Source organism: Patella vulgata, chromosome 9 (assembly GCF_932274485.2).
Source record: "Patella vulgata chromosome 9, xgPatVulg1.2, whole genome shotgun sequence".
In the NCBI taxonomy this organism is placed as follows: Eukaryota; Metazoa; Mollusca; class Gastropoda; family Patellidae; genus Patella; species Patella vulgata.
Genome location: NC_065887.2, coordinates 29,807,780 through 29,832,547, shown reverse-complemented (window position 1 = coordinate 29,832,547; position 24,768 = coordinate 29,807,780). Strand labels below are relative to the sequence as shown.

At 36.2% G+C, this 24,768-nt stretch overlaps 2 protein-coding genes across 5 annotated transcripts; both read right to left on the bottom strand.

The window, feature by feature from the left end:
• Positions 1-1,452: 1,452 nt before the first annotated feature.
• Positions 1,453-9,446, bottom strand: LOC126832147 (uracil-DNA glycosylase). Of its 4 annotated transcripts, XM_050562849.2 has the most exons (6): positions 9,381-9,444; positions 8,952-9,149; positions 6,184-6,395; positions 5,909-5,956; positions 5,264-5,436; positions 1,453-3,962 (listed from the first exon to the last, which is right to left on the bottom strand). In XM_050562849.2, the coding sequence occupies exons 2-6, from the start codon at positions 9,097-9,099 to the stop codon at positions 3,680-3,682; spliced, it is 864 nt and encodes a 287-aa protein (XP_050418806.1). In that variant the 5' UTR covers positions 9,100-9,149; positions 9,381-9,444; the 3' UTR covers positions 1,453-3,679. The 4 variants fall into 4 exon arrangements, with proteins under 4 accessions (XP_050418806.1, XP_055959390.1, XP_050418805.1 ...); XM_056103415.1 differs by lacking the exon at positions 8,952-9,149 and having other exon boundaries at positions 9,381-9,446; XM_050562848.2 differs by lacking the exon at positions 9,381-9,444 and having other exon boundaries at positions 8,952-9,324.
• A 2,868-nt stretch (positions 9,447-12,314) lies between these two features.
• On the bottom strand, positions 12,315-15,256 carry LOC126832173 (tubulin beta chain). The gene is made up of 3 exons (XM_050562880.2): positions 14,864-15,256; positions 13,770-13,966; positions 12,315-13,546 (listed from the first exon to the last, which is right to left on the bottom strand). Exons 1-3 carry the CDS (start codon positions 15,186-15,188, stop codon positions 12,728-12,730), a joined length of 1,341 nt encoding a protein of 446 aa, XP_050418837.1. The 5' UTR covers positions 15,189-15,256; the 3' UTR covers positions 12,315-12,727.
• Between the last annotated feature and the right edge of the window lie 9,512 nt (positions 15,257-24,768).

The following is a 24,768-nucleotide window of genomic DNA, read 5'->3' as shown; positions in this document are numbered from 1 at the left end:
GAGCAGATAACCCTAGGTTAAAGAATACTGAATATCAATAGGATTCATTCACTGTAAAAAGTTTCACCTCTGGCAGCATTTCTTCTCAGAGTAGTTTGATGAGCGCAAGTAATCTAGAAGGCTGTTATTTTAATTGCAGTCACTGTTAATGCTCTCGTACAGTCACCCCACCCTCATAACTAAAACCATCAAATTCTTTATTGAAGAGCGCATTAATTCAACATACTGGTATTTCAATTCGGGAGAAAATTACTACCAACAGTTTGTTGTAATCAACAAAGTTGATGACCCTGCAGCCTTTCTACAACAGCCAGCATCCAAGAATCCAATTTACAATGGGAAAAGAAGAGCACAGCCTTCCCTTTCTGGATATACACAATACTAATGACGGTTGTAATCTAAAGACATCTGTGTTCTGAAAACCGACACACACCAATCAATACATTCATTTTAAATCAAACCAGCGTATCCACTCTCACTAGAAGCGAAATTAATATGTCACCAAGAAAATTTACCAGCTGAAATCCAACATCTCAAAACAGTTTCCAGCACTCTGAACAACTTATTACTAACGTTATTAATAAAACCCTACATGTTGAGAGTAAACCAACTAAACCAAAACCAGATCAACCACCAGTAAGAGTTTTTATCCCATTTAATGGTAACCCGACATCAAATCCAACATTTATTGAAACAACAAGCAGGGATAAAGACCATATTTAGCGAAAATGTAACGATTAAAGATCACCTGAAAGCGAATGGCAAGCTGAATCCTACCTTCCCTGTCCAACAAAAAATTTGTATTTACAAAATAGATTGTGTGGAGAAACTTGTGTTGGTAAAATTAGGAATTTAAGATTGGTTGAACACAAATCTAAAGCTGCCTCAAAAAAAGTCTTATATTTAGCTACATATTATACAAAATTTAATTATTGCATACTATGAATTCCAAATATTTGAGATGTTTTTTCACCATTCATTTTAAGTTCTTTGATGTCCAGTTACATGTCTAATGGCTTCACCTAGTAGGTTTCACCTATCATCTGTCTTCATTAATCCTTTATCCCTAGTAGTAATATATTATGTGTTATCACAATTAAACCTTACTATACTCACTCTGTGTGACCAATTAAGCTAGGGTTAAATGATTGTTAATTTATGGTTTCTGTTATTATGAATGAACCTATATATATAATGCTTTCGCATTTTTCCTCATTGTCTGCGATATCACTTCGGTGGAAGCGGACGTTAAATAAAGCTATTTATACATTTTTCCTCATTTGTAAATTTGTATGCTTGATAACGACCATTGAAATTTTGTCAAAACGTCATGCGTATATAAAATAGTGATTGTTATCCATAGAACGTGTTGTGTTATGATTAATATTGTGTGCTCGAAAAATGTGTCGAAATATCAATTGAAACATATAAAATTTAGCACATGTTTGGATGAAGATTTTTTTATTAAGAATAGTTTTTAAATAAACAATAACAAACAATATTAAAATTAATATATTCTAATAAAATTCAATGAACATTCAATGCAGATATAATATAATCATATGTCAATGTATAATGTGAAAATTTATATAAAATTTACAACTTGAATTAAATATAAAGACTCAAAGACCGTTTATATGGAATAAAATCACTGTTTTAAAGGACTATCAAAAAAAACCTGATATACATGTATTGCAATACAAGTCTTCCACAATAGATATCACAATATAAAATATGGCATATTCAGTCCTTCACATTTAAGGTGTGCGTTTGCTCCTGCTTCTCTCGATGCACCTTGATTTTCCTTTGCGGGAAGCAAATTACCTAAATCGCTTTCCTAAATATTGAGATTAATAAACTACTTTCAGTTTTTGTTTATTTTTAAACTGCATACATTCGAGCTATCAGTTTCCATGTTGATAATTCTGACGCTACCATATTCACCAAATATTAAACAAGATTAAAGCATAAATACAATTTGGCTCTCTTTAATTCAAGAAAATGTAGAATTACCTTTTCTGATTTTTGAAATTGGCAGGAGCTTTTCATGGCTCCTGCACAATTTTATAAATGTGAAGGACTGCATATTGATATTTGTATCAAAACACTTTTTATAATTTAATTCATAGTTCAAGTAAACAATAACACAACTAGAGTCTGTGTAAATTTTCACTGACTAAAGAGTACTTAAAGGGACATTAGGTAAGATTAGACAAAGAGCTGACAGTTCTCGCTATAATAGTTAAACAAATAGATAATGAAAACAAAATATGCTGAAAATTTCAGTCAAATTGCTTCACTCACAACCAAGATATTAGCTATTAAACTTTAGACTAGTTTTGGTCGTCATTACTGACGTTGGTATGTTAACAAAGTCTCGATTATCCACTTTAACGTTAAATTATCCATCACAAAATGTATTCAATTAATAATTAAAATCTAGTAAATATCACAGGCTAACGATGGCATCAAGAGTTGATTATGGTCTGGATAAGTTCATTAATGTCCAATTAATAATTTAGATCAAATTTCAGGCCTAAAGAAAGACCTGCAATAGGCAGATTTAGCGCTCTAAGATATGTTTGAAGATATTTGTTTGTTTACTGGAAAATTGGAGAAAGCTGAAAATCGATAGGGGTCATCTTCTCAATGTACTAATGCTTCCTAAAACGTTTGAAAAAAAAATCCTTCAAAAACTCGAGCTGAAAATCGATAGGGATCATCGTGTCATTGTTCTGATGCTTCATACCAATCCTTCAAAATTGCGTTAACAATAGTCGGAATGGGAGGGGCAATAAGTCTGGAATGAAAAGTTATAGAACACTGAAAATCAAAAGGAACCATCCTCTCAAGGTCTTTAATCATCACATAAAATTTAACGCAACAACTATATATGCCCAAACTACTAAAAAGGTGAGATATCCATGTTTGCTATTAATGTGATAGGTTATTTATTTGTATAAAAAGTATCAGCAGTAGACATACCCATGTTTCCATTTGATTCAGTACCTGATTTGGAACAGTACCTTACTTTTTTTAGTTTAAAAAATATGTGACCATATGTGACATTCGATAGGGCCTAAATATATAATTCACGAACAACAGTACACTATAAATAACAAGGAGAAAGATAAAAGTTTATAAAAAAAAAAGGGTTTTGACGTAAGTCACTTTCCTTAAGCAATGGCTTGAACCATCATCAGGTCATTAATCATTGCTACATTTAGACAGCAATTACAGGCAATTGTTTTCATTGGTTTAATTAACTAAGTGTGTTTTCTGATTAATTAATCTTTTGATGTTTTTACATCTTATATCTTTTTAACATCCCACAAATGGGTATTCTTTTCAATCCATTTGCAGTAGCAAAGAAATTGACAGTTGATATGGTCCCGAATCCTAGCGAAAGTCTGTTTTTTTGGGGGTTTTTTATGTTCATCCAGCCTCTGATTTGACATAGAAAGCAGAGGTATGGCAAATAACTAATCACAAACAGCATTGTAGCAATGGTTAAAAGACCTGATAATACTTGCAACCATTGAGTAAAGAACATCTAATACAAATTCACATTTGAAAACATTTTATCACAAAAAAAGGAATTTTCTAAAAATAATATGCTGCTATTTCCATAAAACAAAACAAAAAAATGTTACTAAAAACTGCATTAATGTTGTTTTCGTCAATCCAATTTCCAGTCAATGGGGGTTAAGTTGTATTTAGACAAAGCATCATTGGTTTTAGAGAAACACTTGCAACCCAAAAAATACTTTACACTTAAGGGAGATGGGTGTCCAGTTTTAATGGTGGTATGTTTTTTAGCATCAATGAGTTTGCCTTTTTTCTGGGCAAAATTACCCCATAAAATAAATACAACATTTTTACAATTTTCATTAATAACTTGAATAATTTTATCAGTAAATTTCTGCCATCCATAATCTTTATGGGAATTTGGAGTATGTGCTCTGAAAAAAAAAATGGAAGTGAAAAAACACAGGTTTTTAAAGATACCTTCCAGCGTACAAACTGTGTGATTTGATGATATTTTTGGACAAAAAACATATGAAACTAATTAATCTATCAAAATTTTGCTTCAAATCCTTCTCAAAACGTATTCGCGAAGGATCATGTTTGTGTCACATGACTTGGCTGTCGTGGTACCTAGCAACACGTGCGAAGCCGGAGGAGAATTCATTGCATATAGAAGACAATGTTCTCTTTAACTGCTGTCCATTTATCATAAATATCGAAGCTTAAAGATACATTATGGGAGATTCGATAACAAGTTGGCAGTTTTCACTATAATAATTAAAAACTTGGTAATGTAAAGGCAATTTGCTCAAAATTTCATTCGAATTGATCCACTATGAACCGAGAACTAAGCGAATGAAATTTCTGCCTAGCCTCGGTCATCATTACTAAAGTCAGTACGATAAACAGCATAGTCTCGATTATCCATTTAATCGTTTAATCGAGAAGGAAAGTTATGCAGTAAATCGGCTCACAATCTACTTAAGATCGCAGGCTAGCGATGCCATCTAGAGTTGATTATGGTCTGGATAAGTTAATTCATGTCTAATTAATAATTTAGATAACATTTCAGGCCTAAAGAAAGACCTGCAATGGACAGATTTAGCTCTTGCATAATGTATGTTTAATTAATTTCTCGGATTATCCACTACCCATGGCTTTATCTCAGAAACTGTTATACGCTTAGCTCAACTTCAAGCTTATCAACATATACATCAAGCGCTCACTAACGCTGAGAGATCAGACAATCTTCGCATGCAACCTTTGACGTCACTTGAGCAGACATCCCTAATCGCTTGGTTTCCGGTTATGGAAACCCTTACATTTTTGTCCTGTATGCGCTCCATGAGTGTTTTTCATGGAATCAGGTATTTTTCTAGTCAGATTGCATGTTTCTACTTTCCATATAAAACTGCCATACTTTTAATGAAAACAACCACCTGATAAATACATTTGTGTGAAAGTATCTTTAATATAAAGATCTATTTTAAAAATATGTTTCCAAACCCGTAAAACTACTAGAAAACATTGAGTACAATGTATAAAGGTCGAAAGTTCCACAAGTGATAAACTTTTGACTATTCTCAATGAATTTCCCACTTGTCGGAGTTTAAACTTTTTAGTCGACAAGGCATATAGTTCTTTAGATGGTATAAAAAAATCCTGTGTCAGTTGAAAATGGACCAAGAAAACACCCCTTTTTGCTGTACCCCCAAAAGAAATATTTAATACTAACTGTACAGAAAGTGTGGCATTTAATAGTAGAACACCTCTATCTGCCCATTGTGTTAAATCACCATGACTTGGACTTTTAAAACCAGGAATGTCAGTCTCAAGTTCTTTGTACATGTTCTTAAGTGATGGAGGTACAGCAATTCCTTTTGGTACTGAGAAGCACAAACCCATAGCCTGAAATAACAATAGCATAGAATTCAAAATAATATATGATCATACATGCACTATGTATCTCTTGCTTCTACTGTATGTGTTTTATCTGACATATGATTCATGCCTCATGGAATGAATTTACATAACCATTTTGGAGCATAGCTGCCACTCATTTGTTAACTTTGGTGAATAAATATAGCTTTTTTGGAAAATCTGCGCTTCGCTTGAAATGAAAAAAAAGTTTTATTTGAAATTTCAAACAGATCCTTTCCATGCATGGTCATTGCCATATTACACAAAAATGGTTGCCAGCTTGAGTCATTGGATTACGTGAAAACTGTTATTTTTTGTATTATGCATTCGTTTTCTAAAATCTACTTCAACAAAAGAATGGTTGCCAGCTCGGGTCATTACATTAAGTGAAAACTGGTATTTTATGCATTCATTTTCTAAAATCTACTTTAACAAAATTTTTATCAACAAAAATGTTTACCTGTCCATCATCATGATAAGGATCTTGTCCAATTATAACCACTTTAACCTACAATTAACATACGGTAATATCAAGGTTCAAAACATCAAATCCTTCATAATCAATATGTACCCGTAACAATTTATAACCAAACATACCACAATAAAGATTAAATAAACAATTCTAAGACCACACACAATAAAAAGTATCATATTCTAACTTAAGGCCATTCTTCATTACAATAACAATTCTTTATTTATAAATGTTGAGATGTAAGCTTTATGAATAATTTTCACCTGTTTCAATGGAGTCAAATTCAAGGCATTAAATAACTGTGTTTGTGGAGGGAATATTTGTTTAGTTTTGTAAGCTTCTGCTAATTTCTTCTCAAGTTCTTTCATATAAGGTAATTCCAGTTCAGTTTCTAATGCCGTCTTCCATCCACTGTCGTTGATCAGACTTGATAACGAAAGTACACTTGCTGTACTGTCGGTATGTTTCGAAGCAACTGTTTAAGAAAAAAGTGCATTTTACAAAGATTTTATTCACGGTACCTGTACCATAATAATAATATTATTAAAGATACATTATGTAAGATTTAGATAAAGAACTAGCCATTCTTGCTATAATAGTTCGAAAGTAGATGATGTAAAATGAATAATTTGAAAATTACTCTATTGCAAGCGAAGATATTAGCCTTTGAAGGTTTGACAGACGTGTGCAATAATTTCAACCACCGTACTGGTTGATCGAAGCTAAGTCTCGGTCCTCCATATTTAATTAAATCAAAGTATCGCTGAACCATTCTAATCTATTTAATATCAGAGAAATCTGATGCCATCGAGAGTTGATTAAGGCCTGGATCAGTCAATTAATGTCTAATTAATACCTTAGAAAACATTTCAGGCCTAAAGAAAGACCTGCAATAGGCAGAATTAGCTCTTGCATAATGCATGTTTAAAGGAATTAAATCTCGATTCTTTGGAAGCAAAAATGGGTCAAAAGGCATTAATGTAATATGAGTTGGGTACCAGTATATAAACTGTTTTACATTCAATTTTTAAAATCTTAATCATAATATCTAATCAATTTTGTTCATCAAAGTAAGTGAGCTGCCCAAATTGAATGGCTGTTGCTCGCAACTGGTTAATCCAGTTTCATGTGAAGTACAGTTTGACATTTCACTTATTTAATGACCTCATTACAAACTGCAATTGTTAGAATAGAGTAGGCCTATACTTGCCGGAGTGTGCTGGTTTTTAAAAAAAATTCACTGTGTATCTTAAATAGTGCATATCAGAAATCCATTTCTTCACAATGAGTTAACAGCATCACCATTAATTAGAATGTTGAGAGAGAGAGAAATGGGGTTAAGCGTCCACTCACACAAACTAGGTCGTTTTGGGACAAACATATGGATGGTTCAACTTTATTTCAATAATTTGCTTGCGCGTAGGGGTCTTTAGCAGTGAGAGGCAACCGGAGGACCCAGAGAAAACCTACAAAGTTGGACAGTCGACCCTACTGCTTGTCACATACAACCAGGGAATCAAAACCACACCAGTTAACTCAATGACAGACCTTATGATACAGCGCACAGATGCCAACCATTCGACCATCCAACACCCCTGATTGGAATGGACTTATAGTTGGTGTTCGTAATGTTAAAGAGGCCTGGTGCAAATTTAAAGGAGGATGACCCCCCCCCCCCATGAGACCAAGAAAGCAACTCCTAACTAAGGTTCACAAAAAAACACCAATAACCATGGACCTTAATATTTGTTTAATATTATAAGGCCAATACAATAACAATCATAATATTATTATGAGCATTATGTTAACTTGAATTTTAAACTGTTTTTCGTCAAAGAACTTTATAGGCAATACAATCTATGTTCTACCGTGGCACTTAGTGTTAACTGTTATCTTATGAATTTCATTACGTATTTTGTTGACATTCATTGTGGGGTGGGATTGTGGATGGCACCCTAGATTTCGCACCACACCCTCAATTCACAGCTTTTAGATCGCTACTAAAAGCGGCTATACACTTTTTAAAGATGCTACCATCGGCCAGGCTAAATAGCCAGGCCTGGAAATACAAATGAAATAGTACCTGACATTTTCAACTTAGTGCTGGCCACTGCTGGGCATGTGTATTAAGCAAATACACCAAACTTCGCCATTGTTCGGCTGAACAAAATGTTCTGCGCATGTCCATCCAGTGAAGCGATTAATATGACCTTGACCTTTTCTTGTCTCCTTATATGTATAACAAAACATTTTGCGCATGTCCGTTGGTGGAAACTCACGTTTGATCCTTTCTAGCGGGAATTTTAAATTCTGATGCTTGAAATATTTCTTAGTGCTTGAAAAGTTAAATTTATTATATTATAATGGTTTTCCGTGAGCTTATTTCGTACCAGGCTGGGAGTGAAGGTATTGTACCACAAACTGTTTTATTAACACCCTTGTCTAGATTCAATTTGACCATTAAAAGGCCTATTTAGGAATAGGATTAGGATCTAGGCCTTAAGGCTTAAGACTTAAGTGAAAGTCCTTAAGAAAACGTTGGCCTAACACTACACACAGTGTAAGTGTTAGTGTCGCCTTTGTTTATCTACTTCAGGCCTATGCCTACCTACCCCACTGGCCACTCACTCTGTGTTAGATTTGTTTAATAAAGGCGATATAATAATAATTATTATATATTTAATATTTATACTTATTACTTTTTCCCAGAGAACTTTCCCGAATCTTTCTAGAAATCTAAGTTCTAACAACACCAAAGCAAAGCGCATACATACATAGGCCTACATTACAACAAATAAATAGGCCTATTAAATAGATGTTCAAGGCGAAAGGGCGAAAATAATCCTGTAAACAAGCAATCAAATAAAGAAAAATCAGTGCCCGTCAAATTAAATGACGGCCACCAGAGGTTTAGTGCCTGACAAAGCCTGAATCTGTGCCTGACATTGTCTGTGACAGGTTCTTTATTTCCAGGCTTGTAAACAGTCACTAGAGTTTCCGTTTCGTGAACTAATTATATTCTATGTCAAACCGTTGCATGCTGTCATTGTTGATGCTGCTGAATATGTTGATTTTACAGGTTTGTCTTTCGATTTCGTCCTTTTCTTTTTCGCAGCCTCTGTTTCCTGTTTCTTGACAGATTTAACTGTCTGGCTTGTAGCCTTGCGTTTAGGTGGCATATTTCGTTAACTTATGGCAAGTAGAAGATTATAACGAATAAAATAATGTGCTAAAAAAATATAAGATCAAGGAATGATTATATTATGTTATTATTATCATTAACAACAGAAATGCCCAGCAGCACTTCCGTAAACATATATATATATATATAATATAACGTTTCGAGAGAAAATAGTTCCATAAAGGTTATGGATTTCCTTGTGTTATACATTTTGTAAGGAGCGAGTATTAACTATTGAGCAGTTATAAAGCGTAAATCTTCAAGACAATTTTCATTTACTTGTCAGTCATTCCCGGAATAATTAATTCAATAGTGCGTTCTGCTACTTGTTCGCCAGTTTAGATGGTAGAAGGGAGGGAACTCTTCCAGGTTAAGATGGATTCAGACTAGTAATCCTCTACCCCATTGATTTCATGGCGAAGTCCATGCCATTCCTGGCTTTATCTTCTTTTTTTTTCTTTTTTTTTTTGGTGCTTTCTGATGATCTTAATCTTTATAACATAACCACAGAGAGCTCAGTATGTCACAATCATCTGACAGAAATATTGAAGGCTGTTGACCATATCGGTTTTGTGCTACGGCCGGTCAAAGGAATCTACCAGGCTCTGACATCATTTTTACGTATTTTCCCTGATCTGTCTACTCCCTAGTCATTCCGAGTCAGAATCATGACAACTCGCCAAAGCCTAGCAGAAAATTGCCCATTTTCCATCCGCATTTAATCTGAATTCATGCGCCGACCACATGCCTTGTGACTGGTGAAAATGAAATAAGATTTTAAATAAAATACACCTTGTTTAATGCCTGTTTGATACACATCTTGTAACTTTTAATTCCAGTCCTACAGTTAATTAAGTCCGTTAATGGAATCCCATTTATCAAAAAAGGTTGGCCTATATGGCAGAGTCAGATTAGTACCATATTATTATACAACCAGCCCACATTTTGCAAGAGATGGATGGAACACAAGCTAAAAACAAAAAAACATTTTTCGTAAATTCAGGAGCCATAATCCAGAAAGTTATGGTCTGAAATGCGCAAATATCGACAGGGACTGGGAACTTAGGGATATAAAGATATATTTTAAGTTTCGTCAAAATCGGATAAAAACTGTGACCTCAAGAGGGCACATAACCTTTGTATTACATACTTTTACATAAAGAGCGGCCATTACGTCGGACAGTTCGTTTCGATTTTCCGCTTCATTATGGTGGAATAGTGATATATTTAGACGGTTTTAACATAGGATAAAAAAAATTGTGACCTCTAGAGAATCCACAAACCATATTTTTTACATTATTTACGTACGAGGGGCGGCCATTTTGTCCGTCAGTTTTGGTCCGATTTTCATGAAATTCGAACTCAACCATCATCAAGGTGTAACGGTGATATATTCACACGGTTTATGAAATCAGATAAAAATTGTAACCTCTAGAGGGATCACAAGCTAAAAACGCGATTTTTCGAACAATCAAGGGCCATCATTCAGGAAGTTACGCTCCGATATGCGCGAATATCGAAAGGAACCATAATTTCGTCAAAAATTGTGGCCTGTAGAGTGTCCACAAACAAATTGTGGACGACGGACAGGGGGGGGGGGGGGCGACAATATACGTCCACTTGAAAATGTGGGCGTGTAAAAATTTATTGTGTGGGAACTGTGATAGGTTTTAATATTCCTAGAAACGCCATTATACAACTTATTTAGATAGCACACACCGGTCTGATTTGATTTGTTTGGGAGGTTTCACCATACCACAGGTCTAGAGATTAATTGTATGTGGTCTTGGAAAGAAAATACCTCTTATGATTCCAGCGGTGGCGAGGTCATGCTTTTCCAGCACCGAATGGTTGGGGCGAGCGTTTATGGTCTGAGGGGCGTCCCCAAGAAAACACTGAAAAATCCAGGTAAAATGTGTTATTTTGAGTATGCCCTGGATAAGGAAAACAATCGTTATAAGTAATTTATTTAGGACATAGCGAATATTCGATATAAGCAGGTGCAGAAAAGAAGGATGTTAAACCCCATTTCATTTCGCTATAAGCATACTCCATAGTTGAAGCCTTATTATGCAGCTTTATCGATCAGAAGGGGAAAATTGGCATACTCAGTATAATATATATATATACGGTTATAGTTTGTATTTTATTGATTTTAAAGGAATGTAATATTTTAATAGAACAGGCTATAAATACAACAGGTGTTGACTATAGTAAGTTTGATATAACAAGCAAGCTTTTAACAAATTCTTATAATTTATTCTCCGTTTCTATTGATTCCATTGTTATCCTAATATAGACCACTGTACACTTGCGACCATTTCTTGTTGACTAACAATCGCCTGTAAGCAACACCACCATAGGCCAAAACAATTATCCATCGATATAATGCCAACTTAATAGTTTGGTGGGGTCCCGTGTTCGATTCCGGTATTTTCCGAGGTGGTTCCACCTTGTCAGTGATGCAAGGGATAAAATATAGTTGTTCGGACTGAACGAAAATTCGTGTACGCATTGGCATGCACGTAATAGAACCCTTGGCAATAGGAATTAAGAGTACATATTTAAGCCATGATTAATTTTCGTCGTCTGTCTCAAAATGGACCATGTCTTTCCTAGCCTACCTTATTGAACAACCCTCCCACCCTCACTCACACCCCTATGATTCAAGATATCATTATAACTACTGACATTCCCCCCGCAATTTTTCGCAGAAATACAAGAATTTTGAAATAAGATGAATTATCAAGTATTGCATTCTCAGCGGCACATGTTTGTTGATTTGTATCAGTGTTTCGTTCATGGCACTAATTATCTAGAACCTCGCGATCCACCAGTTATTTGGAAGTATCGAACGAAAATGTATTCCTACATTTTTCATGCAATGGCAGGATGAATTGTGCACTGCAAGGAGCTAATAAACTTTGTATACAATAACCAGATTGTGAAAAAATTGTCGACCATAAAAGCAATAGATATACACTGTCCGTCAATTTTACAGCCCCCACCCCTTCGTTGCTCTGAGCTAGTTACGTCCCTGCTCTGGGGGTCATAGTTATAACCATTTACGGACGCCCTATATCATGCGAAAATGGGTACGGAATAACATCAACGATCTTAATGTTAAAAGTACTGTTCTCCTATTTGAAATAAAAGATAGCAAATTACTCCATAAAGGGAAAGCTATGATAACATAGGAACCTCACTGCATCACACCGAAAACAAACTATTTTATTTAATAGAAACTCAATACAACATAAACCAACACCAACAACAATAATTCAGATATAAATCTTCATTTCACCGTCTCAATCAGCATAATCTACTCGACGTTTCGAAGACCTGATACCACGAAATATGAAGATATAATCGTTCTTTTCAGTTTCTATTTTTTTGAAATATTCTTGTGTTTATCTTATATCCTAAAATGTTTTGTTACTAATAATTGCATAACGGAGAGTTTAGATAAGAATAACACAGAAAGGCATTCGTACAAACATAACAAATAGGCGCATGTATATAAAAAAAAAATGATTTTACGGCACACCATTCGGGCCTCATATTGTAACAGCACTCGTGTGATTATAGGAGAAGTGTCCGGAAATATAGGGGAAATGTCTATCCGATTAAGCTTCTTCTTCTGGCTGTTCTTCGTCCAGAAAGTCAACATCTTCTTCAGCTGTAGCATCCTGGTATTGCTGATACTCAGATACTAAATCATTCATGTTAGATTCAGCTTCTGTAAATTCCATCTCATCCATACCTTCACCCGTATACCAATGGAGGAAAGCTTTTCTTCTGAACATAGCAGTAAACTGTTCAGAGATCCTTTTGAAAAGTTCTTGAATGGCAGTACTATTTCCAACGAAAGTTCCAGACATCTTCAGGCCCTTGGGTGCAATATCGCAAACGGCAATCTTTACATTGTTAGGAATCCATTCAACGAAATATGTCGAGTTTTTATTTTGAACGTTCAGCATTTGTTCGTCTACTTCCTTCATGGACATCTTACCTCTAAAGATGGCGGCAACGGTCAAATATCGTCCATGACGAGGATCGCAGGCCGCCATCATGTTCTTAGCATCAAACATCTGCTGGGTCAGTTCTGGTACCGACAAAGCTCGATACTGTTGACTGCCTCTTGATGTAAGTGGGGCAAAACCGGGCATGAAGAAATGAAGACGTGGAAAGGGCACCATGTTAACTGCTAGTTTTCTGAGATCAGCATTCAATTGTCCAGGGAATCGTAGACATGTTGTTACGCCGGACATGGTGGCGGATACCAAATGATTGAGATCACCGTATGTGGGAGTCGTCAGTTTTAGTGTACGGAAACATATATCGTATAAAGCTTCATTGTCGATACAGAAAGTCTCATCTGTATTTTCTACTAACTGGTGGACGGACAAGGTGGCATTGTAAGGCTCCACAACAGTATCAGAAACCTGTAAATAAATGTTAAAAATCTAGCTTTAAAACGTTAAATTTAGATCCGGAGAGGCATTACAGAAAAAATAGAATCTATGAAAACAGTATGCAGATATTTTTCAAATGAATAAAGAGGGTATATCGACAACAAGGAACTCTTTGATAGAAATTACTTTTTTTTTTATCTTTAGTGGCAAGAATCGTGGCTCCATTATATTTAAAAGTGCACAAACATCCTACCTTGGGGGAAGGTACAACTGAGAAGGTGTTCATAATTCTATCTGGATATTCCTCTCTGATTTTACTGATGATGAGGGTTCCCATACCAGATCCCGTACCCCCACCCAGAGAATGGGTCAACTGAAATCCCTGTAGACATTCACATCCCTCAGATTCCTTTCTAAGAACATCGAGAACGCTTTCAACTAATTCAGCTCCTGAAAAATAGTAAAAACCCATCATATTATAGACATGCTCTGGTATCAATACAAAGAGTGTACCTCTTCTTCAATGTTTATGGTAATTATAGATGTAGCGGAAGTAGGGGGTGGGGTGGGTGCTTTCATAATCTCTGTACACATAGGCGGGTTCAGCGCCGAGTTGAACAGGACTTTCAGTGAGATTATGCTATCTGATTTACTGCAGCTCTGCAATATAATCTAACTATTTATTATATATTCATATGTTTAACAGTAGAACACAATTATATTAATATTAAAATATATAGTTTAGTTGATAAGAATAGTTTATATTTATCATCAATACAATACACCAGTCACGTGACTATTGATTTTGAATTCGTCATGTATGGTTCGAATATGACAGTTGTGAACATCTGTGCTCACCCATAAAAGAATGTGTAATATATACCTTTTAAGGTATCGCTGATCACGGCAACATATTTCTGATTAATCAATTTTGTAAAAATGTTGACATTGGTGCAGCGGCGTAACTCGATTATGTACCGCCAGATGGGTCCTGGCGTTTGCATACCCCACCCATTCCGCCGCGAAACTCACAGCATAGTAAATATTTAAACGGTAAAACAAAAAGAGGGTTTTTCGCAAAATAAAGTTGATTCGGACGTTTTGTATCCTTCTACTGTCCCGGCAAAAAAACAGCGTTTCTTAATTTAACAATGATATCAGAAAATTTTAATTTTAGCACAAGTTTTGCAATCGAGTTTTTTTCGTCACTTACCTAGCAAAATTATTAGCAGTGCCTACTTTTACAATTCGAACTATAAATTAAATAAAACTTTCCTCAACCAATTGTTCGCAAGATAATCTTGTAGCATATACAGAAATTTTCCACTTTAAAGCGAAGTCACTTACCTTCGGTGTAATGACCTTTGGCCCAGTTGTTTCCAGCACCACTTTGGCCGAAAACAAAATTATCTGGACGAAACAGCTGACCAGTGGGTCCAGATCTAACGGAATCCATGGTACCAGGTTCCAAATCGACTAAAACAGCTCTCGGAACATACTTCCCACCACTCCCAGAATTGAAATAGACGTCAATTCTATCAAGTTGCAATTCGTTATCTCCATGGTAAGCACCGGTGGGATCGATGCCGTGCTCATCTGAAATTACTTCCCAGAATTTGGCACCAATCTGGTTACCGCATTGGCCTGCTTGGACGTGGACAATTTCTCTCATGTTTCTGATAAGCCGATAGATGCAAGCACTATGAGGTTCTAGTGAGCTTGTGAGTAGTTCTCGGTACGTATGTAAAGTTATTATTGAAGATCAATAGTATGATTCATTGAAATGCGAATGACACCAACAAGTGTTACCAACCTAATTGTACCAGGTGTACATACCATTGAGTCAGCCATTATTAAAATTTCATCTTTCTTAAATAACCATTGGTTCAAATACTAACCCAATCCCAGATTTAACTCAAAATGTTTTCATATTTCCATCCCTTGTTTGGGCTTCCCTTAAAAATAAAAATGAAACGTTTAAAGCACTAATAAAATACCGAGATGGTGACGAGCATACAAAACAGAAACATAGGATGCGATTCCCCGCCCGGTTGTACGTGACAAGGAGTAGTCGCGATTGGACGTGACAAGGAGTGGGGTCGCCTATCCAACCTCGCGTGTTTTCTCCAGGTCCCCCGGTTTCCCCCCCCCCCTGCTAAAGACCCTACCCTACGCACAAGCGAATTGTTGAAATAAAATTGAGCCACGTGTTAGTCCCAAAATGACCTATTTTGTGTCAAGTAAACGTTAAACACACACCCTCTCTCTCTCTCTCTCTCTCTCGCATATTTAAGGTTTTGTAAATAAGGTTAGGGCACGTGATTGTTGGTGAGATTGATTGTTAGGGTTAGGGTAAGCATTCAAGCTAGGTCCAGGCTTCAGGCCCGTAACTATAGTGGTGGGGCGCAGGGGGGGGGCGAATTCGCCTGTGAAACATTTTTAGACCATAAAAAATAGATATACATTCCCGCCCCCCCCCCCTTGTTGCTCTGGGCTAGTTACGGCCCTGCCAGGGTTAGGGTTGGCATTAGCGCTAGCCCTGTTTACATCTCGTGACCTATGACGAAAAATTGAGCTGGCCTTAACATTTAGCACTAACCTACGTGCGATCGCCTACCCAACCATTCTGAAGGAGAGACACGCTACCTTCTATATTTAGTATTCCAGCGATAGTTACGTATGCTATCCAACCTCGTGGGTTTTCTCCGGATCCTCCGGTACCTCCCAATTATAAAATATGCCATATATCAGTCCGGAAATCACCAAATCTCGCTATCTCTCTCCCTTATTACCAACTGAAATAATGTAGCCGGGTTTTCTTACCGTTAACAAAATTACCCCCCCCCCCCCAACCCGTCGACACACAAACACACACACCCAAACAGACGTGTTCTTCGAAACCTAACAAATGCGTATTATCATTCATTTTAGTTCATTGTTTTGTGTCACATGATTTACTTTCTATGTAGAGGTGGAGCGACTGTGGCTCACTGAGTTCATCGGGATTTTCTGCAGGACAGAGGGCTTGGCAAGTGACAACGTACAGTAGATCAGATTGGACGAAAAACCAAGGTCCAATGTAGATAGAATTTAGTATAAGAGTAGACAGTATTATAGTATCGGGCAAACTTTCCCTCATAACACACTGTAAGGCGTACGCCCGTCTACATTAGCCCAGTCGGAGCAGAACAGTAGGATGTAAAACCCCCATTGCATTTCATTTTTTCTATGTAGAGGGGTCCCCCTATTTTTTTTCACATATACCTTCACTACAATAAACACGTTTCTCGGGATTAATACTGGTTACGATATTATCCTCATCAATTTATTTGTAAATTCTCTATAAATTTACAAGGGAATAATATTCTTTTATTTATCCTTATTTATCCTTATACTACACTGAACAGTGATTTTTGAGGGGTTTGAGGGATTTTAATTACGATTCAAAAACGGCTCGTGGTGTTTGGAAAATTAAACTTTAGCTACGGTTTTAAGGAAATTGTTTAGAAGCGCTTGGCTCGGATGGTGGTTTTTACGTATAAACATATACATGTGTTGGTTTTTTCTAAATTCTAACTTTACTTGACCTGTTGGGACATCTACTATGTAATTAACTTACCAATGATATTGTCCATGTATTATATTAATTATATAAAATGTTGTAAAATCTCAAAAGGCACAAATCAGCACGTAATATATACCGGTATCAAGATTCAACGGGCTAGAAAGATGTAATTGGCTAGATCCGCTCGAGGTTCTTTCTTTTCTTATAACTCTTCGCCGGGAAATGATAGGTGTTTCCACATAAAATATTGGTTAGAAATGGAAATAGCGCTATGGACAATATTGTGCGAACATAGGAAATGGAAATAAAATGTCACAAACTGTTTATATGTAACATGCAACAAATTGCACTTCTTTTTTAGTCCACTTTGCCATGGGTTTTTTTTTCTGAAAAATCACTAGAAAGGTCCCATTGATTTTGTCAATTAACTTAAAACTGATTTGTCATATTATATCAAATGTTATAAAATCTGAAACGGCAAAAGTCAATATAAAAACGTAAAAAGTATATGTGTATAAATATAAAGCTTCAAAGAGCCAGAATAAATTTATTTATCAAAATTCATGTTTCCGCCCCTGCTGAAATAAACACGTTTCACACGAGTGTCAAGCCACAATGTGTAACACAATTTTTATTTTTAATTCGATTATGTTCAAGTACTGTTGGCCATGAAAATCAGACTTCAATAAAAAGAGTAGCCTACCTTTCATAGTACCGTCCATTACGCCCACCTGTCAGAAATACTGTCACGCTTGCGCAATAGCTGAACAGGAGCCGGGAGATGGAAGATCCTGATATAAGCAATTAATTCAATAATTGTCGGAGCTTTTTCAAACGATTTTGAAATACTGGAGTTAGAATGAATAGTATGACTAGAAAATCAACTGACGATCTTGGTAAGTAGCGTACTATTACGTTTGTGATATGTTAAGAACACAGACCTTAGAACTTTTAAAAGCACTGCAGAACAGTTTTATAGCTTCTTTTAGATTTAATGAAAAAATAACGGTTGATCACGTTTTTTATTCATCTAGGATTAGCCACTTTTATTATTGTTTTGGGGGGCTGTTAATCAATTTCACCAGAACCATAAAATTTAAATTCTTGATTAAAATTCACAGGTTATTTTGTTTAATTTTAGAATTTCTAAAAGAATATGAAACATGAATTAAATACAGTAAATGAACCGGTGGGTTCGTTTTTCCCAATTGCCAAAATGGCTATATAACTGCCAAAACCTGACAATACTATATACCGGAAAACACTGAAAAAAAAAGGAAAAGACTGAAAAAAAAGGAAAACAGAAAAGACTGAAAAAAAAGGAAAACTACTGGAAAACATCATGTTATACTGAATACTGGAAAACACCGGAAAACACACAAATACCGGAAAATACCCTAATTAGGTAACCCGGAGTCTAGCACCCAAAATTTTATTTTGTTTCAGTAAATCAAGAAGTACATTTCTATTATTAACGAAGCCTTCAATCTTGATCGAAAATACGCATATTTGAAATTTTGGCAAGATGAACCCACCGTAAAACAGTGTAATTTTTTTTTAAAAAGTACACTTATAGGTTAGTAATTGAAAATATTATTTAAATGTTGAGCTTGTAAGTGTAAAAAGTTGGTGATGTTTGTGAATGAGGCTGTAGAAATTGTCTATACTCTATATGGCTAATGGTCACTTTTTACATTTAAAACATGACATTCTGTGTATACAGGGCTGCACAATTGTGGTACACTATTGAATAGTGTTCTGGGTGGTTATGGGAACAAAGTTGTCTGACATAAATGTTACTCCTCCTGGCAGAACATCATGATGGCAGTAAGTTGGTCAGTTTGGTAACAATCACATAATAATATATTAAAGTGCTAAATCCACAAAATGTGTTGAAGGACATAATAATATGAACATGCCCTATATTCTATACACATTTTTGACACTATAGATAGATAGGAGTGTTGTTCAGAAGTTATTAGGATTGGACAAAGTATGACAGTAATCAGAGGTACAAAAGTGAAAATATCCCAAAAAGTTACCTAGAAAGAAAATAAATTTCCTCCAAGTTTGATCTCGTTGGTAGCCATTAATGATTGAAGAATTGTACTCTGGGATAATCTGGCTAGTGCCAATTGAGAACTTGGATTTGAAACCAGTTCAAATGTTTTGAGCTCTTCAGTTTCCAGTATTGGAAAAACCAGACTGTATTGAACAAATCATAAAGCTTACTTAATAGTTTGACCGATGCCAAAGAACTAGTAATCCTCCATGTGGCTTTGAAGATTATATGGACAGTAGTGTAGTCGAAATTCAATAGATATGGTCTATCCAAGCATAATCACTTAAAGATACATTATGGGAGATTCGATAACGAGTTGGCAGTTCTCACTATAATAGTTAAAAAAATAGATGATGTAAAGGCAATTTGCTGAAAATTTCATTCAAATTGATCCTCTATGAACCGAGAGCTAAACAAGTGAAATTTTTGCCTAGCCTCGATCATCGTTACTAAAGTCAGTACGATAAACAGCATTGTCTCAATTATCCATTAAATCGTGAAGGAAAGTTACGCAGTAAATCAGCTCATAATCCACTAAAGAACACAGGCTAACGATCTAGAGTTGATTATGGTCTGAATAGGTTAATTAAACATGCATTATGCAAGAGCAAAATCTGCTTATTACAAGTCTTTCTTTAGGCCTGAAATGTTATCTAATTTATCAATTAGACATTCATTAACTTATCCAGACCATAATAAACTCTCGATATCAAGGCTAGCCTTCGATGTTGGCAGAATTAGATTCCTATATGCCGCTTAACGGCCATTGATAATTAAATCAAAACAGTGGATAATTGAGACTATGCTGTTTATATTAATGATTTTAGTAATGATGACCGAGACTATGCGAAAATTTCACCCGCTTCGTTCTCGGCTCATAGTGGATCAATTTGACTGAAATTTTTAGCAAATTACCTTTACACTATCTAGTTTTTAACTATTATAGCGAGAACTGCCATCTCTTTATCTTATCTCCCATAATGTATCTTTAATGTCTAATTACTAACTTTAGATAACATTTCAGGCCTAAAGAAAGACCTGCAATAGACAGATTTAGCTCTTGCATAATGTATGTTTAAGAAAAATGAAATGAGGTTTAACGTCCTCTGACTGGGTGCCATGAGGGAAATGTGGCCCGAACAGCGGCGCTATGGCCTACTCTTATATCAAACTCCAACTGCCAGGGGATCTTTTACGTGCATGCCAATGTGTACACAGGACCTCGTTTTTTTGTAACATCCGAAAGACAAGACAACTGTCCTTGTCAGACCCTCCATCCTAATCACCTAAGGAATGAAGCCATTTCTGCCAACCAATCTTACTGCATCTCAGATAAATCAGATTACAAAAATGGGCAAATTTGATAAAAAAAAAAACTGTGGTTAATGCTCACAGTCACCCACCTTCATCTACATCCCTTTATGATTATGAACCTATTTACACTAGACTATTTGAAAGAATTGTGTGTAATGAAATGGGATTTAACGTTCTACTTCTCTACGCCATCCAGTCCTATGATCAAGACAGGCATACACCATGCAGTGTACTATATAGGACATGCAGTGTACTTTATTGCAGGGACAGCGGCACTACAGCCTACTCTTATTTCCAATTCCAACTGTCACTGTGTACACAGGACCTCAGTTTTCCAACCCATCCAATTGACTAGACAATGTTCCTTGCCAGTCCCTCAGTCCTGTACCACTAGACAGCAAAGTCGATAAGTTGATGTCAAACAACACAATTTTATTTTCTCTGCTCGGGTTTTCTTGTGTGAATTTAAATCAACATTGATGCTATGATCTTACCATTAAAAGATGGGCTTCTGATATCCAATATTTAAGACAAAATAAACACCTTATCATTGGTACACGAATCATGTACCATAATGCGTTTCAGTGCCATTTTTAACAAGGGACTCGAAGAACGGGGCTAGACATATTCCACAAGTCATGTCAATCGGTGACGGCATATTCTTATCTGGAGAGCATGCGCAATAAATACTGTCATTGGAATAACCAGACGCTAGAGATTGCCATTCGATTGAGACTTCTGACGTATTTCAACAAACATAACTGATTAGAATTTAGAGTAAAAATTGGAAACGATTGAATGTAAAACAGTTTATATACATTCATATTACATTATTATATGTGTTATGACCCATTTGTGTCAATTTCTAGGTCCCAAATATTAGCGATTTAGCTCCTTTAAATAAGACAGCACTTACATCATTGTCTGATCCACTTGTATATGATTAATATCGATTAATATTCTCTATTGTCTACATACATGTCATGTGCCAAATATTATAACTATTTGATCAATATCACACCAATTAAATACAAAATAATGACCGTCATTAATACTCTTGTAGAGCTGTAGACTGAAGTATATAGAATGTCTTTCATGCTTGTTTCACATTAAAGATTTTAAAAATGATCATCTTTTAGAAAAACATACTTTTTTCATAAGCTAAATTATAAATTGTAAAATATTTTCTGAAATAAGATTTATTATTGAAGGAATATCATGTGGACATATATTGTCGTCGCCCCTCTCCGTCCGTCTGTTCACATTATGTTTCTGGACACTCTACAGGTCACAATTTTGATCCGATTTTAACGAATTTTGGTTCGATTTTGATGAAACTTAAAACATGTGTTTTATGTCCCAAAGATCATGGTTCTTTTTGATATTCAGGCATATTGGACTGTAAGTTCCTGGATCATGGTCCCTGATTGTATGAAAAAATCGTGTTTTTAGCTTGTGGACCCTCTTCTATAGGTCACAAATTTTATCCCATTTTAAAAATATATCATCGTTACACCCTGATGATGATTGAGTTCAAATTCGTAAATATCGGACCGAAACTGACAGACAAAATGTCTCTTCCTTGAACGCAATAAAAGTATGTAATACCAAGGTTGTGGACCCGCAAGAGGTCATATTTTTTGTCTGCTTTTCACGAAACTTAAAACATATGTTTTTATCCTAAAGATCTCAGTTTCTTTCAATATTCATGCATATTGGATCATATCTTCCTGGATTGTGGCCCCTGATTGTATGAAAAATCGCTTTTTTTTTAGCTCGTTTTCTGTCCATCTCTTGCAAAATGTGGGCGTATCTTGCATGAACAACGCTTATTAACATATACTTTTACTGAATAATAAATATTAAAATATTCATTTTTATATTGCATGACTGTTATACATTTTCAAAGCCTGTTTTCATTAGCCCAGTTGGAGCAGACAGTAGGACGTTAAACCCCATTTCAATTCTTTTCAAAGAATTAATGGTTATCCATTCATGTAATAGTTTTGAAATAGAAAACTTGTAAGAGGACTATGGTGGCCCCTATTTGGCATGTGTGATGGAGTTAATTTAGTACTGCTTTCAATTTATTTCGAAAGTTTAAAATTGGTTTTAGTTTTGAAGATAGAAGATATTATTTTAGACTAAAAAGATGTTCGTGGTGCTTGCTTCTCAAAAGACCTTGCTCATTATCAAACTCAGTCAAGATTCAAGACATTGACCTTCTGAATACTTACACCAAGTTTGAATTATGAACATTGTTCCTCAATGAGAAGCTGGGTTATTGTGCTCCAAAAAAGTGTGTCCAATTTAAAGCATTTCTAGCATAGAATCCTCCAAAAAAACACATAGCCACCTTTCTTACAACCTACAACCTGTGGCATTTTCTGATATTTGGTGCTGTAGTAGAAAAATCCTAATCTCAGTTTTGGAAGAACTTTGACTCACTGGACATACCGAGTATGTTTGCCCAAATCTATATCCTTTTGTGGCTAAACATCACAATTAATATTGATCTAATCAAAAAAGAGCGAGTCAAGCTTGTAAGTAGACTGTGGAGTCTAACCTATCAGTAATACAAAATCAAAGAACAGCTTGATTTCGATTAGGTCTGGATGGTAAATCCCACTACTGCGCAAAAGGTACAGTGCTTACTGTGGTATAGTAAAGTGAGAAATAGAAATGCAATGAATATAAAACTAAACAAAGAATTGGTTATATATATATCCTTCTGGCTGTCAACACCAATCACATCAATAGTTATAATTCTACCAATTGTTAGAGATACAATTGATATGAAGTCAGTTTGTTTTGTCTCCTGTCCAGACAAATAATAAACTTATTCATGTTACAGTACTATACACTGACAAAACAAAATCCTATACTTGAGATGGCATATTACCGTATTGGACCAAATAAGCACATATATTCTAATGAGACTGGAACCATGGTGGCTCAATGAGTATGGATCACTAACCGAAAGGTTCCAGGTTCAATCTTGGTGTAGGCAGAGAAAGTTCAAGATTTATCAGCCTCTTCCCCCTTGTCATTTGTGCAAGAAAAAGGCCTCTAGCAGTTTGGATGGGATGAAAAGCTTGGCTGTCCACCTGTGAACTATACTATTTAAAAAAAGTAGGGGATATTTGATTTTGGGGGCATGATACTAAAATATGCAAATGACTACGAAAAAAGTCACTATAGAACCTAACAGAAGAAACATTTCCAGTTACATGTGACGCCCAAACGCACCAATAGCTACCGCATGGAATGCAGGTGATGCTTGGGACCATCATGGGGGTCCAACCCAAGATTTGCACGACTCTGACTTTGAATGTTACAGTCATTGTGGCATTGAATTCCAGGGTGGAAACATCAGTTTAATTGTTTTAGTGACCAGAAAACAAATTTTGATATGCGTCGGCTTACCCAAAATGAAAGGTTACGTGCCCTTGGAATGCTACAGATCGGCACAACACAGGCGGTTGTGGCGCGGACGATGAATGTTTCTCAGTCTGTCATAAGCAGGCTATGGTCCAGATACCGTGATACACAATCTGTACAGGACAGACCACGCTCAGGTCGACCAAGGGCGACAACTCAAGCCCAGGATCGATTTATCCATACCTTGGCCTTGAGAAATCGTGTCATCACAGCAAATCAGATCAGCGCTCGTCTTCAAACAGACACTGGTGTGAGAGTGAGTGGCCAGACAATTCGGAATCGACTGCATAGGGGTCACCTTCGCGCCCGACGTCCTCGCGTGATCCCTTGTTTGAGAGATCATCACATTCAGGCAAGACGTCGTTGGTGTAGGGATCGTCAACACTGGGATAATCGACGCTGGAGCAATGTGATGTTTTCAGATGAGTCAAGGTTCACTGTTGATTTTTTGGACAGACGTAGGAGGGTGTGGCGTCGTCGAAACGAGCGCTTCCAAGACGTTAACGTCATCAGACATGATCGATTTGGGGGTGGTTCTGTTATGGTGTGGGGAGGCATCACTGTTGCTGGAAGAACGGCTTTACATGTTGTTGCAGGGCGTGTTACAGGCCAGTACTACCGGGACAACATCTTGGCAGTCCATGTTGTGCCGTTCGCACGACGTCATGGCCGCCGTTTCATCTTCCAGGATGACAACGCAAGATGTCACAGGGCCAGGATCGTTACAGGTTACCTCCAACAACAGAACATCACCACATTACCTTGGCCAGCACTGAGTCCCGACCTCTCCCCCATCGAGCATGTCTGGGAAATGCTTGGACAGAGGTTACGTCAACGTCAACAACGTCCTGCCAATGTCCAAGAACTTGC

What these genes read in the sequence shown, in the direction of transcription:
- LOC126832147 (XM_050562849.2), bottom strand. Translation starts at nt 9,099, where the DNA reads ATGCCACCTAAACGCAAGGCTACAAGCCAGACAGTTAAATCTGTCAAG. An exon ending in AACAATGACAGCATGCAACG is followed by an intron (nt 6,396 to 8,951) that starts GTTTGACATAGA and finishes TTTCTTAAACAG; the next exon opens with TTGCTTCGAAACATACCGAC. An exon ending in CTTATCATGATGATGGACAG is followed by an intron (nt 5,437 to 5,908) that starts GTAAACATTTTT and finishes TTGTTATTTCAG; the next exon opens with GCTATGGGTTTGTGCTTCTC.
- LOC126832173 (XM_050562880.2), bottom strand. Translation starts at nt 15,188, where the DNA reads ATGAGAGAAATTGTCCACGTCCAAGCAGGCCAATGCGGTAACCAGATT. An exon ending in CAAAGGTCATTACACCGAAG is followed by an intron (nt 13,967 to 14,863) that starts GTAAGTGACTTC and finishes ACTATTTTTCAG; the next exon opens with GAGCTGAATTAGTTGAAAGC. An exon ending in CAGTTGTACCTTCCCCCAAG is followed by an intron (nt 13,547 to 13,769) that starts GTAGGATGTTTG and finishes ATTTATTTACAG; the next exon opens with GTTTCTGATACTGTTGTGGA.